We start from the raw sequence: 17,955 nt of genomic DNA, 5'->3' as shown, positions 1-17,955 counted from the left end.
TGATCAATGGTATGTAGCAAAGTGAACTTGACATGCGGTTTATACACTGAACCCACAGATGGCAGTAAAGAGCACTAAAAACAAGAAAGGGTATGGGCCACATTTACCTAGTTTCCACAGTTCGCAGCTGCTGTCTGGTGTTTGTTGCTGATCGATAACGATAAATGTTGAACATGTTTACGGGATGAATTGCTGACCAGTTTGCACTGAATAGGAAGATTTTGTGTGCTTGTCCTTAATATTCCTCTCTGGGTTCTGTGTAAAGGTCATTGGTGGGAGAGTGTTGTCATCTAAGCAAGCGGAGGAGAACTGGAGAAGGTTATATTATTGCAATATTCTTGTTGACATCATTGTTTTTTTTCCCGGTACTTAGTGACCTGTTCTCTATGCACTTTCAGCTCTACTACGCCGATGAGCCGAGCAGGAGGAACTACGACAACTACAGGCTGCATCTGCAGTCCCCCATGGGCTACGAGGACCAATACTTTGAGGAGGCGGTGCCCTACGCAGCGGACTACACCTCGCAGCCGCATGGGCTCAAGTCCAACACCAATTACGTGGACTTCTACTCCACCACTCGGAGGCCTTCGTACCGGGCAGAGCAGTACCCGGGCTCCCCTGACTCCTGGGTCTAGAGACACAGGGCAGAGAGTGCCGCCCTCCTCTCTGAGCCGAACGCGCTCGTGCATCCTGACCAAAGGCTGAGGAGCAGCGCGTGTGAGCCAAAGAGGGAGTTTGAGGAACGCGTGGTTTCGTTTTTTTTTTTTTTCTCCCCTAGTCGAAAGGGAGGAACATGCAGTGGGGGGTGTCCGACGACTGCACCGGACACCCCAGTTAGGCGTTTTCTTTTCCTTTGTCGAACCCGTAGCAGCAGTAGTGTGCCGAAGGCCGTGGGTCATGTGGAGAAAGGCTTGTGGTAGAGAAGCAGACGGGAAGCAGGGATGTAGAACACAAGGGATTGTAGCATCGTGTGTGAAGAGGAGAGGATGATAACTATGTTTGTACAGTGGATCCTGGTGGGATTCCTCTCGTGTTTTATTGCTGTATGTAATATTGAGACTGTGTGTGTGTCACAGAGTCCTGTACATTTTCCTCATGTCATTGTACATACAGAGAATAAGTCCACCCCCGGTTCGGGTCATCAGCGCCGGTGTACACTTGTGCCATGTTAAAAGGAAATATATAGATATATGGAGCCATTTAAAGAAAAAAGTTCACTTCAAGTGTCCAAAGGTAATAAAGTGGCATTCTTGTTTTTTAAAAAGAACAGTGTAATTGCCAGTGTTTTTGTGACATCGCACAGGTGTTTACTTTCCCATTTCCTCTCCCGTGTCCCTCGCTCCCGTGTTCTGTGCACGAGTAGAAATAAATGTGAGCGTTTCATCCACAAGGACCTTCCTGTTCTGCTGCTCTCTCCATTGCTCCCGCTCCCTCCATCCCTGGGTGCTCGCCATGCCGGCAGTCATGGGCAGAGCTAGTGTTTTCCTCTGTCCGTCTCTGTCCCGTGTGGCTGCGTTGTGGTCCTGTGTTCGACCCCAGCCCCTTGGTCATTGAACCCTGTCTGTCATGCACTAGCTCCACAACTTACGAACACAACTGGGACCACAATGGGTCAGTCATCCATACATCAGTGGAACACTAGTTCGAATAATACCATATACTTGTGTAACATTCCTCATCTTGTTCATCACAAACACCCAGGAACACCATATGAGCTGTACTCACTGTGGAAGTGAGTTGAATCAGTGGTCCCACACTCCTGATCTGTTTGGGTGCTCTTTATCGCCATCTATCAGCTTGAAGGGTAAAACACAGGTTGCTTTTGCTCGCCTACAAAGAGGAAAAAATCAGTGATTTAGAAGAACGAGCTTTATTGCCAAGTATGTTCACATATACAAGGAATTTGTCTTGGTGACAGAAACCTAGAGGAAAAAAATCAGTGATCAGTGAAGATGCACTTAAACGGGAGAATGTATGAAAATTTATAAACTTTTGTAATCAAAGCTGATATACAGAGTGGAGCATCTACATCCTGAACTCTATCAAACACTTTTCCTCAAAGCAATTTAAAGTGTGAGGCTTGCACTCTAAGCTACTTACACTCATTTATCCATTTATACAGCTGAGTATTAATTCACGGTAAGTACCTTGATCAAGGGTATTACAGTAGGGGGTTGGATTCACACCTGTGACTTTTGACTGCAAAGCAGTGCGTTTCTCTGCTGCCCCATTTTGACAGCGTAGATGGGAAATGGGCTCATGTGCCACCCTTGGCTTGGGTATGAAAACAGCAGGCAACCTTTAAATCTTCTCCTCCCACTTTTTACACTGATTAATGACCAAGTACCAGAACAGGAGCACCTTGCTGTGACCCAGAAACATGAAAGGTGGAGAGGATCCAAAGCAGCCTGACTGGTTGGATCCATGGTGGGGTCATTCCATCACCTTTGTGTCTAAACAAGGCACCATTATCAATAAGTGGGGGTCCAGTACAGGACCACAGTGGCCTGGAGCCTATCCCACTGTACTGTCAACTCACTTTTTTGTAAATATATTTAAGCTATTTAGTCATGACACAGTAGCTTACAGCTCTTGAATCAAGAAATACAGGATAGCTGGTAGCATTGTGGTTAGAGCTACTGCCTTTGGACCCAAAGGTTGTGGGTTTGATCCCTACCTGCAGCTGTTGTACCCTTGAGCAAGGTATACTTACCCTAAATTGTTCTGGTAAAAGTTACCCATCTGTATAAGTGGGTAAAAAAAAAAAAAAAAAAACTGTAACCTTAACATTGTAAGTCACTTTGGAGAAAAGTGTCAGCTAAATGAATAAATACATAGTAAATATTCTGAAACAAAAGGTAAAGTGCGGAGGTTCTTAGTTCTGGCTCCGATGTGGTGGCATGACCTTCCCCTCTCACTCAGAACTGCTGAAACTCTGTCTACATTCAAGAAGAGTCTGAAAACTCATCTTTTCTGGACTCACTTCGCCCAAGATCTCTCCAGCTCAGTGTAAATCATCATGCGCCATAACTTTATGATCATGCTCAGATAAGCCTTTACACGGCTGCTACTCCTGTACTGTATGTGGATGTTTGTGTACCTTTTTATTTAGAAAAAAAAAAAAAATCGTAGGAAGGTGATCAGGATTCGTCTATTCTGAGTTTCATACAGGTACTCGTGTGATGAACATCGGTGCATCAAGTGGAAAGTAAGTTTACTTAAGAATCACACGTCTGCAACTATGTGACGTCTCTTTCTCCTAAAGTAATGTACAAATTGAATTTTCTCTGATAGTGATATGTACGTCGCTTTGGAGAAGGTGCCTGCGAAATTAATAAAATATGCCATATATTAATATGGAACATTAAGTTTGAATAAGTCTGTAGATCGAGTGAACAATTTAATGGGAAAAAAAAAATGCTGTAAGGGATGCAGTGACGCGCTCATCACCAAACATAGGGTCACCTGCACACGTGTGTGTGTGTGTGTGTGTGTGTGTGTGTGTGTGTGTGTGTGTGTGTGTGTGTGTGTGTGTGAGATTGAGAGAGCGAGCGAGAAAGCGCACCAGAGTCACGTGCTGTTTTTAAATCGCTCGACCCCGCCCTTGTGCTGTGACGTCACTCAGCGCTTTGTGGTTATAAAGACGCGTGTGGGCGGGGAGTGCGGCCGCGCGCTCTTCGTTGTTTGTGCAGGAGCTTCGGAAGCTCGAGGAGAAGAAAGGAAAGGCGGTAACGGATGTTTCAAAGAGTCCCGATGGTCCAGAAGTCGAGGAGCGGAGCGCGCGACCGCGCCGCGCGCAAGGCCGGACACGCCCCCGCAGGTAAAGTCGAAACTTGGTTTTCGAGGTGTTGCGCTGCGCATCAGGTCCGACCCTCCGAGTTTTGTGTGTGCGTGCGCGCGCGCGCTTCTTGCCGTGCACGAGACTGCTTCTTCTTCGACTGGAAGGTAAAGATAAACGCTGTTCTTTCCCTCCGTGCGACCACAATAAACTCCCACAGCAGTTGGAATCGATACCGTGTGCGCGCGCGGCTGCGGTTGCCAGTGTTGAGCTCCGCTCTGTTCTCGTTCCCGAAGTCCTCACCACTAGGGGGCGCTGCTGGGCTTCAGGCCCAGTCGGACCTGCGGTCGGTGGTGCCGATTCCCTGCTATAGGATCAGGGAGACCCCCTGCCCCCACCATGAGTCACAGGTGACCTTGGTTGACCTCATAGCTGACCCTTTACCGATGTTACTATGGCTTCACAAACAACTTCCTGTTGGGGTCATAGATTAATTTGGATCAGAACTGAGAACAACTTACTGATTGGGGGGCTGGTGCACTGACACCCCCAGGGTTGGGGTTGGGGGTGAACCCTGTTTTTAACCCTTACATGACAGGGAGGGTCCTTGAGCTCTCTGAGCCTCTCTGGACCACATTTAGATGGTCGCTGGTCATTCCTCCTCCGCGCGTCTACGTCCGATGCCAGGATGTTGTAAACGGAGGTAAACAACTCGACTCCTTATGTAACCTGGTACGGCTTTACAGTGCGAGTCCCCACCCCACCTGCGATTGGTTCCCTGACCGTGTGGTCAATGGGCTCTTTGCAGCGATGACCGCAGGGAAAAGACTGGCCAAGAGGAACCCTGAGGAGACGACGACGCCTTCGGAGAAGGAGCCCAGGAGGCTGGTGGAGAAGCCCAGGTGAATTTGCATGAGGGAGGGGTCAGGGGTGGGGTGGGGTGGGGTGGGGTGGGGTGGGGTGGGTACCAGAGCGTAGTACCCTTCTGAACCTGGGCCTTACTTTCAGGGTACAAGTGCAAATATGTATATATGACAACAAAATGTACCTGCAGTATAGTTAGTCTGTTTTTCTGTAAGTATTAAGTGCAACACAAATTTTAATGACTGAACTTTTCAACACTGAAGGTGGTTAAGGGAACAGATCAATATGAACTATTTACTGAGTAGAGTGATACTACAGTAGGAATTGCAGACATGGCAGAGATGTAATATTTACATTATATATATAAAGAGATGTTAATTTTAATATTTTTTTATTGGGCAGGATCATGAAATATCTTGGGAGAAACATTAAATATTACTTTTTGGCTGCAAAATTTGGAGCCTAAGGTTAATTGCATGGTTTCACTAAATTTAATATTGTTCATCTTCTCTTTGATTTGTGTCCATGTGAACTTTCAAAAACACTTCCACCCTGATCTGTAACTTACTGCGCTTTACCGTGTTGAAAGGTGTGCGATCTTGTCTTTCCAGATCTCTCATTTCCACCCGAGTTCCCTCTGTGAGCCTCTTGCTGTCTGGGACTCTGGAGAAGGTTAGAATAAGTGTTTCACAATATTCATAACTCCCTCCCCCCCCCCCCCCCCCCCCCCCCCCCACTGAAAATGGTGACCTTTGACCCTGCGAAGCTCTGCACTCTTCAGTAGTGCAGTGTTTGAGTGCAACAGGTGGTGGTGTTTTAAAGCAGTCCTCCTCATAATCAAAGCACCCGGGTTTGAATCTCACCTCCTGCTGAGGAACCCTTGATTAAGGTACTTACCCTGAATTGATACGGTAAAAGTTACCTAGCTGTATAAATGGGTAAATCAGTGTAAGTAGTGTACAAACTTTACCTTCTATGTCACTTTTCTCCAAGGTGTGAAATACATAAGTAATAAGGACCCTCCCTGGCTGTGGGTTCGAGTGGGGAAACGCAGCTCGAGGGTAAAGGGTTACACAAAGGAGTAAATGAAGTGTGAATTTACACCACCACCAGGCACGTAAAGTACAAGTTGGCGAGGGTCCAGCGCGCAGGTGGATACTATGGTACGAGTGGTACGAAGGCAGCCGTCTTGTCCTGTGTGTCTGCAGCTGGGCCACGAGTTCCGGGCGGCGCCGGCGAGCGACAGGCACGGCGGGCCGAGACCTGCCGTGGAGAAGGCGCACGCGCCGAGGGCTTTTCTCATCCAGCAACCGCGCAAGTTCTGAGCCGCGCTGGCCGCCCACTGGGATGGGGGGTGTGCGCGCACAGTCAGCCGAGTGTCAAACAGGATGTGCGCGTGACGAGGCTTGCGGTGCATCGTTGGACCAAAGTATGTAAAAACAAGCAACTGAGTTTAGTCAAATTTACCGTGGTATTTAGCACAGTTTTTTTTTTTTTTATTTTGCTGTACCCTGCAGTGTGTGAATTGGAAGCAGTCACCAAATGTACATCTTACTGCTGCTCTTGTTCTTGTGGGGAAATCTGTGGACAGAAGTGTTATCGCACCAAAAATTCTTCTATAAATATCCCTTTAAAGTATGTAGTTTTGTAGCGTAAACGGGATGGCAGCGTTGCTTCAATAAACTTTTTTTTTTTTGGTATGTGTACGTGGTCTGCTCTTGTCCTGTCCTGTCACAGTACTTTCACCCCCCAAATACCCCATTCCATTAGTGTATTTTTTTTTTTTAAACATTTTAAACCTTAAATATTCAGTATAAAAGCAGTCAGTAGGGGGCGCTGTAGTTCCTCCTCCTGCGTCCATGAGTGCGCAGCACAGGGGCGGTTCCACCTTTTTCCTTCGGGGTCCAGCTGAAACGGCGCGCTTTTGTTTCTCGAGCCTGACGTCATGACAGGATATAAAGATCAACGAGCCAAGATTCCCCCCTGTGGCCTCTGTGCAGGCTGTGTGTTCAGTAGCCCTGGGTTTCAATCCTATCTCCTGTAGTGCCCTTGATGAACTTACTTAGTGGAAAATTACCTTGCTGTACAAATACATAAATCAGTGTATAAACATCACGGGGGAGGGAGGTGTCCCATTAATAAATGAACATTAATAAGCGGTGCATGCAGGGTGGCAGTGCTGTGGGGGGGGTGACCTGTTTGTCTGGTTGCTATACACTCACCATGGTAACAGAGCCCTGTACCATGGACTCTTTCCCCCCCCCCCCCACAACGGGGATCCACCTGATCAGCTGCGCTACTCACTGATTACCAAACCTGGGTAAAAGACACTGCTGAAATGTACTAAATCGACTGAGCGCTAAAGGTGGGTCACAGTTACTGTGGGGGCTGTGGCCTTCGAGTGATGGTTTCCCCCTGGCCGTGACCCTTCCGGAAATTTCCAGCTAAATATGGCGCTGTGTTTAAATCTGTGCCATGCCAAGTATTAGGTAAGTAATGTGCAAGAGGTAGCAGAGACTGTAGGGCTGGTGCCCGACTCCTAAGCTGTGGGTTTGGACATAGGTTTGAATCCAGCTCAGTCTGCATGGAGCGTGCCTGGATTTCCTCAAGGTGCTCTGGTTTCCTCCCACAGCCCGAAAACTTGTTTCCCTTGAACTGGTGACTTTGGATTAGCCATTGTGTTTGTGTGTGTGTGTCTGTGGATGGACCAGTGTACCCTGCCTCACACACTCTGCTTCCAGGGCAGACTCAAGCTCCTTAGGGTCCAAACTCTTTGGGCATAGGAGATCCACCTCGTGTGCCACACAAACTCCAAACCCCCGTGACCCAACACACTTCCGGTGCTGCTTTGCTGATCCTCTACTAGTTTCAGATACAAGAGGAGAGAGGATAATCTAATATATATTAATGTAAACTATAACTGCACACCTGTGTATATAGTAAAACACTCTCTTCATACTCCATCCATCGGTCCAGCCCTATCAATGGCCACGGCGGGGTCCCCGTGGTCCGGAGCCTATCCCGGAAGTCCAGCGCGAGAGGCGGGAAACACCCCGGACAGAGTGCTGCCTTCGTACCTTGGAGGCGAGAAGAATGAAGTTGAGGTCGCAGGGATGTCGGATACGGAATCTCCTTCCAGAAAAGGCGGAACAGATGGCAGGAGGTGCCAGAACGGGAGGAGCGCTGTGAGGCGCGACGTGGGGTCGCGACCTCGTTCGGCTCTACAAGGCCCAGCACATGGCTGAAGAGCGGTGAACTCTGCGTGTCCGGGTTCAAGGAGCACCGCTCACCTCAAACGCAGATGTACGCTGTGTCGCGCTTGACCCCGCACACGTGTCCTGTGGGTGGGGGGGTGCAGGGGCAGCTGGGGGCCAATCCTCTGTTTGTGAAATGGGCGGCTCTTCACGGGGCTTACAGGAGCTGTTGCCCCAGAGCCCCCCCAGGGAGCCAGGAACAGGGGGTCACTATGTGTGTGACTGACAGCAGCTAGCTGACTGGCCGACTCCCCCCGTCCCCCCGTGTGTGTGTGGGGGTTGGATGAAAAAATCCGGTTTCACCCAGTTCTCAGCTCATGAAATCCTGAGAACCCCAAGTGGATCAGTACCCCTTGTTTAGCGCGTGCGCACACACACACACACACACACACACACACACACACACACACACAGACAGAGAGAGAGAGAGTAGGATCCCGGTGCGAGACCCAACTTTTTCAACAGGTTGTTAGAGCTGCAATCTGGAGATCGCCGTTTTATATCACCCCCACACCCGCTGTAGTGCCCTCGATCAAGGTACTTTCCCCGAATTGATACAGTAAAATTTACCCAGCTGTATAAGCAGGTAAATCGCTGTAAAGTTGACATCTAACACTGTAAGTTGCTTTGAAGAAAAGTGTCAGATGAAGGTAAATAATGAAAAGGTCCATTTTCCCATCCGGTTATTTCAGTGTTGCATTTTTCGGCAAACAGGCCTGTTGTTCGGAGGAGCAGCGCTGCTGCTGAAAGTGTAAATCCGACCCCACAGCTGTGAACGCGCTGAAAAAAACGCACCAGGCCAGGTGTACGTTTGGTCACGGCCCCTGAGCGCCGGGTTGCAGTCAGGTCACGTCCAAGAGGAAAACAAGCGCAGCTCGAACGCTGAAACGCAGCGGATGAGACGTTCTACAGGGATTAGGGTGATTTAACACGGGACAGCTGGTCATGTAGTGGTCAGAGCTACCGCCTTTGGACCCCAAGGTCGCAAGTTCAAATCCCACCTCCAGATGTAAGACCTTTGAGCAATTTACTTGCCTCGTTTGCTCCAGTGACATTACCCAGCTGTATGAATGAGTAAATTATTGTAATCCTTTGGAAAAAAACAACAGCTACATGAATAAATGTACCTCCATCCATCCATCCATCCATCCATGGCCAACAACCGCTTGTCCCGAGCAGGGTCGCGGAGGACCGGAGCCTGGCGCAGGGCCTAAGGGGGAGGGGACACACCCGGGACGGGACGCCGGTCCATCGCAAGGCACCCCCAGGCAGGGCTCGAACCCCCGACCAGCCACCCGGCGGTGACCAGCCAAACCCTCCGCGCCGCCACACCGATAAATGTGCCTCTTAATGGAAAAACTGTTTCACCCTCAGCATCAGTGGAAAAAATTAAAGAGCCTGTAGTGACAGTAACACGATTGGGCCTCTTGGTGTCGCTCCAGAGACTGTTTTTGTAGAGATTCCACACACTCCTTACCGCAAACCTCGCGGGCACGCGGACGTCCCGCTACATCGTACCGCGAAGCGCCGTAAAGCGGGACTCTTTTCCCCATTAGAAACAACGGAAAGAGCCTCGATTGGGACCCGTGTGACGTCGCCGAATCAATCAATGAGCGGGATGCAGGCAGATCTGGGCGATTCCTCATCTTTTCACTGGGCGGAAACACAAATCTGGGGCCAAAAAACTGATGGGTGGTTTTATAAATCCACATTTTGGGACACTAGCAGCAAAAATGTGTAGACTAATTTCATTAATTAAATTTAAATTTTCATCTGTCTTATAAAGCCATTGCTATATGTCATTATTTTCAGTTATTTAATGATTAGGGCTGTTCGGCCACAGCTTCGAATCCAGCTTTCTCTGGAGTTTGCGCGTTCTGCCCGTCTCAATGTGGTTTCCATGGGGTGCTCTGGTTTCCTCTCACAGTCCAACATGTCCAGTTCAGGCAAAGTTAGTGAGTGTGAGTGTGTCGCTACGTTGCGGAGGACTAGCATCCTGCCCAGGCTTTGCCCTCCTCTCCTATAAGCAGTTATTAAGAGTGAGTAAGCAGTGAGTAAAAGTTACACTATTGGGGTATTTTTAGAACGCTGTAAGTACATTATGGTAATACAATACAGTAGAGGGAAAGGTATGTGTGGTGGTGTAGTGTTTACAGCTGCCTTCTTTGGCCTGAGGGGGTCACAGGTTCGAGTCCCACCTCCTGCTGTAGTGGCCGTGAGCAAAGTACTTACACTGAACTGTCCTGTTAAACAAGTAAGTAAAATGTGCCGTTCTTTTCTAATAAAAACACGCAGCTGTTCAAGTGGGAAAAATTAGTGAGGAGCCGCACAATGTGAGTTATGCTGGAGAGAAAAAAAGCTTCACTTATATGAATAAATCTCATACATCATAATAGAGGAGCAGAAGCAGGAGGAGACAACATCTTCTCATGTATTGAACACATACAGTACTGATACGGTAAAAGATATCTACTTGTATTTTCTGCAAAAACATCTTTTACTGACTGATATGATGTGAATGATATGAAAAACCTTCAAAATGTATGAATAACATCTATATATGTATATACAGTATATGAATATCATTTCATCTGTTAACAGCAGATAACATAATAACATAGTAACAATGTGTTATATATATACATAACGCATTTTATTCCTTCTAACTCTTAATTTCGAGGTCCATCATAGTATCAAATGTCTTAAAGCGAGACTGAGACGCAGAAGGAGCTTCGAATCCACGCACAGCCGGGACCAGCGCTCCGGTACCGCGGTATTCCTCACTCCTCACCGTCACTAATGTAACAACAGTGTCAGACGGTAACTGAGGCTCCGGCCTGCGCTTCCACCTCCTCTCCAGACGCTGTAGAAAAAGCCGCCCGGGATGTAAGTGCAGCTCGTGAAGGAGCGGAACTTTGTGAGGTTTCTTCCCTCCTTCTCTGTGCTGCGGACGAACGAGGGAGTCCGACCCAAATTTAATCAGCGTCCCCCACGACTCGGTCGGCCAGGTCACGTCCACGTGTTCCCGGTTACTCTATGACTATGTCCATAAATAAACTTGAAAGTGCGTTATGTGCCGCTTTGGAGGAATAACTGCGCTCTGTTCTTTCTCTCTTTCTTTCTTTCTCTCTACTTTCCTCTCTCTACTTTTCCTTCTTTCTTTCTCACTCACTCACTCACTCACTCACTCACTCACTCACTCTCTCTTTCTTTCTTTCTTTCTTTCTTTCTCGCTCTCTTTCTCTATCCCTGTTTTTTCTCTCTTTCTCTACTTTCCTCCCTTTCTCTCTACTTTCCTCTCTCTACTTTTCTTTCTTTCTTTCTTTCTTTCTTGCTCACTCTCTTTCTTTCTCTCTACTTTCCTCTCTCTCACCTTCTTTATTTCTTTCTCTCTCTCTTACTCACTCTTTCTTTCTTTCTTTCTTTCTTTCTCACTCACTCTCTCTTTCTTTCTCTCTCTCTCACTCGCTCTCTCTCTCTCTCTCGCTTTCTTTCTTTCTCTCTCTCTCACTCACTCATATTTTCTTTCTTTCTTTTTTCTTTCTTTCTTTCTTTCTTTCTTTCTCTCTCTCTCTCTCTTTCTCCCTCTTTTTCTCTCGTTCTTTCTTTCTTTCTTTCTTTCTCTCTACTTTTCTTTCTTTCTCTCTCACTCACTCACTCACTCACTCACTCTCTCTTTCTTTCTTTCGTTCTCACTCTTTTTCTCTGTCCCTGTTTTTTCTCTCTTTCTCTACTTTCCTCCCTTTCTTTCTCTCACCTTCTTTCTTTCTTTCTTTCTTTCTTTCTTTCTTTCTTTCTTTCTTTCTCGCTCGCTCTCTCTCTCACTCACTCTCTCTTTCTTTCGCTCCGTTCCGCTTCTTTTGCAACGTGAAAACGCAGTAAAACTCGAGTAAAACCCAGAACACGGTTGCTATTTTGAGCCCTCCTGGCGCTTATTAATTATGAGACCTCGCAGATGCTCCCGGGGGGGGGCGAGACCGCGGAGTCCCGCGTCCGAAAGTGTCCGGACGGCGTCCGACAGGGGGCGCTACATTAGCGCGCAGTGTAACCCAGAAAAGTTGCGCAAAGTTTCCACGTCTCGTGCCGCCGGGATCCGCACTGCCTCGTGAGCCGCCCGTCCGATCTGGCGGAACCGCTCGTCTCATCTGCGCATCATTCGCTCATCTGCTGCTCATCCGCGCACCGGGAACGCGCCGGTGGGCGTGTGTGGATGTGGGCGTGTGTGGGTCTGGACCCCATACAGAGCGCGCAGAGGCGCGCAGCTCCAGTCGGGGTTTTCATCGTAGGAGATAATAAACCTCAGGAGTCGCTCTGGACGGACCGTTCGTGACGTTGTATAGAAGCAGGTAATTCGCTTTTTTTACTGTGTTTCACCCTGGCTGAAGTCTTTCTGCGACTTGGTTCTGGAGCTGCTGGTGCTCGTGCTGCTGGTGCTGGTGGTGAAGGGAGGTGAGGAGGGGAGGGAGGGTCGTTCGGCATCCCTGGGTCTGTACGGGGTTAGGACCTGATGCACTGAAGGTGCGGGTTCGAACGTCGAAGTTCTGGGTTCCGATGTGTCGGGAAGAATCTTCCAGAGATCGGATCAAACGTGAAGTTCTTGCGGGTTGATCCTTTGATCACTTTGCGCTGATTGAACCGCACATTGATGCGCTGATGCTTTTTCTCAGTTTATATACATAGCATACATACGTGTATATGTATATATATTATATATATTTATATATAATTTAGTGGTCTGTCAGTTTTGCAGCCCCGCAAGTTGATTTAAAGCAAGCAGAAAACTTTGAAACGTTCATCCCTTTTCTGTTCAGCGTCTGTGACAGTGACGCCCGTGTAAAACACGGTAAATCATAAACAGTACCGGAAAGATATGCAATGCACGTGCATGGATTGGTACGATCCGAAGATAAGAAACATGTTTTAGAGCAGAGAAAAATGACACTGATGTCGACTGTGCCTCTTTGTGCTCCAGTGTGCGCTCCGTCCAGAACTGTGGTGAATGGAGTGAATTCTTCCTCTGCTCAACATCACAGCTCCGCTCGCAACACGACCCTGACCCCACACACTCCCGTCCTGAGCACAAACCAACACGCTTCAGCCCTGCACAACCTCGCCTCCGCCACACTCCAACAACACACACCTCGGTCCTGTTCTGCCTCTCCACTAACCACCCCAATTCAGCCCAGCTCACTGTCAGCGCACCCCCAACCCCTACCAGCTCTTCACCCCCCAGCACAATCCCACCCTCAACCACACTACAACCTTAATGCCACACCGCTCCACTCCCACCACAATCCACCCACAACACAACCCAAACGCCACACACCCCACCAGCTTCCAAACCCCAACCTTATAAGCACCGAGGTGGACCAATGCATAAGTCAGGACAGGCAGGGTGTAGCGTAAGGTGTCTTTTCCAGGATGAGTTTGACGCCTGGACAAGAAACACCTTTCAGCGTTGATGAAATTCAGGAATGACGACATCTTCTGCCAACTTCAGCAGGGCTTTTATCGTCTGTCTTATTTTAGCACCAACTCGACGGGGGCATCTAAATTGCGGGCCTTCATTTTAATTTTGCGTATAATTTAGGTGGCCGTGAAACTGCTATTGTGTTTGGACTTCTCTCTGACTCATGAGTGGTTGACGTGCGCAGAGCCGGTTCCCTAATTTCGACAGATGATGACTAACCTCAGACAAAGGATGCTTCACTCTGCTATGTGCAGCCCCTGGTTGTGTTTTGTGTTGTTTTTTTTTTTGGTAATAAAAGAAAAATCTTGTTTGCCACCTTCTCCGGAGCAAATCTAGTGCACCATTTGGCTTTGCGAGTCCCGAGGTCCCGGGCGTGTGTCCCGTTTCCATGGTTCCTCACCAGTTGGCAGTGAACAGGTGCTGGAAGGGACCCAGCGAGGCCACTGATCCAGAGCACCGCGGTAAGGACTGAGTCGGTGCCAAGCAGCACTTTTATGTTGTAGTATTCTGCAAATAATTAGTTGGGCCGTAGTGTCTCGACGTGTTAAATGGTTTAAAAAACAACCTCCTGTGCAGCACGGAGTTGTACGTGGAGAGATGGCTGCGTGGTAATGTTGCAGATCTGTATGTGTGTGTGAACTTCTTAATTTACAGAAACGCGCGCTAGGAAATCCACATCAATCTGCAGTTTAGGGGGTCCGTTGCTGGAGTCACTCACGAAGCTCGGTCACGTGTCAACGGGTCACCCTGGGGTCTGATGTGCCCTGGGGGTGGGGGCCCATGGAGGGAACCTCCTGGAGGATGAGCCACAGCTCAGTGATGGTCTAGTAGGATCCCTCATCTCAGAGCTGGGAGTGAAAGCGGATCCAAGTAAAGACTAAAAACGGCCAAAATCAACATTATCAAAATCAGGATTATTGTCTTTACCAAAATCAGTGTTACTGTCTTCATCAAAGTCATCATTGTTGTCTTTATCAAAATCACTTCAGTTCCATACGGTTCATTTTCCGAGTGCTTTTTGTACCAGAGTGACACAGAATTACAGTCGACGATCTCATTTTACAGTAATAGCATTTTGAGTTCACTATTAAGATAAGGCAGCTGACGGATGAGGAGAGGAAAACAAAAGCTCCCAAACTACAAACCAAAGGTGAAAACCTTTGGGGGGGGGTCCAAGTGCCAGTGACTAAGCCACCCCCCAACCCCCACTCCCTGCTCCTGAGCATCTGAATGTGTTAAAAATCAGTACTTTGGCTCTTTGTTGGTCAAATAGCTGCAACTTATATTACTTTTAAGTCAAGTACTTTAGAGATTCTTGACTCATTTGACTCATCATTTAAATAGTCTGTCGAAAAGACGAGTGAACGTTTTTTTTGATCCTGTGAAGAAAGACCTACTTTAGATTTTTCATATGAAGACCTAGAACAACTGAAACATCTCGTCTACAGACCTTCTGAGGTATCCGTGTGTGGGCTTCAGATGTTGACGCATCTGTGATGAGAAACGGGGAAGGTGAAGCTCGGCCCCCGATGCCAGAACTTTGGATCTGTGAGCTCAGCTCCCCAGTTTTAGAGTTTACATATTTTAGGAAACCAGTTGTTTTGGTTGGTCAAAGGTGCGATGATATCATCCTTTTATTGGCGCGTTTGGCTTGCTGGGAAAAAGTAGAAGAATTCCCCTCGAGTTGTTCGGTAATATTTCACACGGAGCAGGATCTGAGAATGACAGCACAATATCTTCTTTGTCAAAACTGGCATAATTTGGTAGTTAATCATTTCGCAGTCATCCCTGGGACAGACACACATGCAGCTATTTCTAATGTTTTTTTAATCCCCTTTTTTATTTTTCCGTACAAATTATCCACCTCATTGGGTTCAAACATATCGAACATAATGAAATTACATTCAAAAAGTCAGCTGTGTCATATATAATTCAAAATAAAGAGAACACCAAATTCCACACTACAGCAACCCATGCACATGAAAAATAATTTTTCGAAATGTAACCAAGATCTACATTACCATATAAAAAAAACACAAAGGACGACATAATAATATAGGTCAAGTAAAGTGTAGCCTTTCAAATACGGCGCCTCGCGTGCTCTGCCCCGCTGGGGGTGGACTCGCTCACCTCTCGGGCCGCTTCCTCTCTCGTTTGCCGTCATGCACCCTTCACGATTAGCAAACGTTTCGTTTGAGTTGCAGTTGTTGCTGCCCTTGCAGGGTCAGCTCAGAGTTCACCAAGTCAGCCAAGTGCTGCGGATTTCGGTCGGTGCCGGCCCCAGGCCGAGTGAACCTGTTTGACCCGGCGGGGCCCCGCACTAGGGCTGCCACCTCCAGCTCTGGAAAATAAGGAACGCCCTACAGAGGAGGCGATTTAGCTTTCTTATGTCAAAATATAAGGTAATAAATATATATATTTTTTTTAATACAGAGCAACTGCATATATTCAGAATTTTAAGCGATATGTGTGACACCGGCATATCGGGGAGCGGGAGAGTGGACCCAGATGCGGGATTGTTCGGGAGGCAGTTGTTGGGGTGAAGCGGAGATCACAGTCGGGACGGGCGAAAGGTCAGAACCGAGGGGCGAACGTCGTTCCAAAGATGATCCAGAGGCATGATCGGATGGACGAGCGATGATTGTAGCCTTAGGAGACAGGATACAAGGACAGGGAGATGGCCGAGGAAGAACGGAGAAGGGAAACGTAGAGAGTAGGACAAGCGAGGTATGAGCGTGGTGTGGACGGTTGTCTCGAGGAAATTCCGCGGCCGGGGAGTGGTGGATCGGTGCCCTTTATACCCGGCCTGCGGTTGTGCTGAGGACATGAGCGTGTCAATATATGTTCAGCAGGCCCCTCAAAAATGTCCAACTTGTTAAATCCAACCTTGGTTTCAATGTTTCCTTCGAAGGAACCTGTGGTGACTAGTGAGACATGGTTGTCTGTTCTGGTAGTGAAAGCGCCTGGGGTGGACATTCACCGCGTATTTGAACAAGCTGGAGTTTCCGCACGTCCGTTAACATTTGAGCCGTTTGCCTTCGAGGACTGTAGGACACAGGCTCAGTCCCCGTCCACACACACTGTGAGCGGAACGTGTCAATCGGTAGCACGGCTGATGCCTCGGGTTTAAACACTTGTTCTACTGGACTCCTTGGTCTTTCGGAACCATGCCGTTCAATTCTGGTGTCATTTTGAATTTGCAAAGATGAGATTCTTTTGTTGCTTATTTTGTGGTAAAACAAGGTACTCCAGAAGATGACTTCCAGCGTTATACTAATCATGTTTTTTTTTTTTCTTACGGATCAGAATGGATCACCAACCCATCCAAGGGTGTCTGGCTCCACACGCTGTCTTACTCGACAGGAATAAATTTCTCCATTCATCATTTCTGATACTTAAAATCTTTATTCAATAAATAAATTAATCCTAAAAACTGCCATGCAAACAATAAAATTTAAAAATAAATACTAAAATCAATAAGACCAACTAATATAAGAACCACATGGCAGAACCTTTAAAACACTAAAGAACATACCCCAAGGCTTAAAACCATACTCAATAAATAATTAAAGGAAAACTTACCCAGTAACTTTTACCGCTCAAGATGGGCGGCTCCCTGGCCTGTTCCCAGAGTGTTACCATACACCTTACCTACCGTTTTTGGGTGATTCCCTTTTTGCAACACGTCTCCCCTATTGTTGTTTTAGTAGAGTAGGCAAATGATAAAGTACATATACAGAGTTAAAACACAACATACACCACATAACAAAACTAAATCTACACTTGTACTAATCATATCAGCCAGTGGTCCTAGTCATTTTTTCCCCAAGGTTGACATAGATTGGCTGAATGGTTGTATCTACTAAACGTGTGATGAGAACGTTGTCTTGGATCGTGGTGGCAGAACCCTGAGCTTTGTCTGTTGCAGGGAGTTCTGGGTAACTGAATTCATTTCCACAGTCCGTCAGTGGCCAAAACAAGAGTCCGAACTGTGCAGTGAGGAATGTAGAAGGACTCGTGAAACACTTGTCCTAATACGCTGGGGTTGGTGTTTGTCCAAGGAATGCCAAGGTGAGGCGCTACACTGGCCAGTTAATGTTTAACCCTGATCAAACTACAGGAAGCCCTCACTGCCTTGGCTAAGTCACTTCCTAATTTTACAGCGGCCAGCTTCAGATCTCCTGCTGTCAGGACGCCCCATGCGATGCCTTCTTGGCCAGTTGGGTGGTGGCTCTTGCCCTCACAGCACCTCCTCTGGTGGAGGTGCTCCATCACAGTTTCTTACTGGAACATGGGAATTTTCTGAAGAACAGATCCACTGAATAACAGGGGAAGGATGAAGACTAAACGACAGAGGCTCCTGGCTCGATGGTTTTCTCTTACCTGTGTCAACTACCCCACGTCCCGTGGCAAAATCCAAAAAAGCAAATAATGCAGTCGACAGTGCAGTCTGCGTCTCTCACTGGTGCCGAACTCTCGCAGCGTCTCCAGGCGGTGTGAACCAAGGTGAATTAGTTCGACGTGGTAGATTCTAAAATACGAACTAACCTAAATCGAAAGTCCGCTGGCTGTCAGATGTAACCCACTTC

At 47.7% G+C, this 17,955-nt stretch overlaps 3 protein-coding genes across 11 annotated transcripts in view; all 3 read left to right on the top strand.

The window, feature by feature from the left end:
- The window catches only part of LOC108928971 (plakophilin-4-like), a 60,124-nt gene extending 58,737 nt beyond the window's left edge, over positions 1-1,387 (top strand). For all 9 annotated transcript variants that reach the window (XM_018743196.2, XM_018743199.2, XM_018743194.2 and 6 more), the window contains one exon: positions 399-1,387. In XM_018743196.2, coding sequence (XP_018598712.2) covers positions 399-635 — 237 coding nt within the window. In that variant the 3' untranslated portion in view covers positions 636-1,387. The remainder of the gene's footprint in view (positions 1-398) is intronic.
- Positions 1,388-3,626: 2,239 nt separating this feature from the next.
- On the top strand, positions 3,627-6,316 carry LOC114912217 (death-associated protein-like 1). Its single transcript, XM_029258122.1, has 4 exons — positions 3,627-3,820; positions 4,587-4,680; positions 5,254-5,314; positions 5,851-6,316. Exons 1-4 carry the CDS (start codon positions 3,736-3,738, stop codon positions 5,965-5,967), a joined length of 357 nt encoding a protein of 118 aa, XP_029113955.1. The 5' UTR covers positions 3,627-3,735; the 3' UTR covers positions 5,968-6,316.
- Positions 6,317-11,755: 5,439 nt separating this feature from the next.
- The window catches only part of LOC108928967 (protein TANC1-like), a 90,933-nt gene continuing 84,733 nt past the window's right edge, over positions 11,756-17,955 (top strand). The window contains exon 1 of the mRNA XM_029257885.1: positions 11,756-12,242. The gene's annotated coding sequence lies outside the window, so the exon portion shown is untranslated. The remainder of the gene's footprint in view (positions 12,243-17,955) is intronic.

This window comes from Scleropages formosus, chromosome 14 (assembly GCF_900964775.1).
Source record: "Scleropages formosus chromosome 14, fSclFor1.1, whole genome shotgun sequence".
Lineage (NCBI taxonomy): Eukaryota > Metazoa > Chordata > Actinopteri > Osteoglossiformes > Osteoglossidae > Scleropages > Scleropages formosus.
The sequence above is the reverse complement of the archived record's forward strand: the minus strand, read 5'-3'. Positions and strand labels throughout refer to the sequence as shown.

Excerpts from the sequence above, each read along its gene's own strand:
- LOC114912217 (XM_029258122.1), top strand. The coding sequence starts at position 3,736 with ATGTTTCAAAGAGTCCCGATGGTCCAGAAGTCGAGGAGCGGAGCGCGC. Across the intron at positions 3,821-4,586 it reads GGCCGGACACGCCCCCGCAG|CGATGACCGCAGGGAAAAGA; the intron begins GTAAAGTCGAAA and ends GGCTCTTTGCAG. Across the intron at positions 5,315-5,850 it reads TGTCTGGGACTCTGGAGAAG|CTGGGCCACGAGTTCCGGGC; the intron begins GTTAGAATAAGT and ends GTGTGTCTGCAG.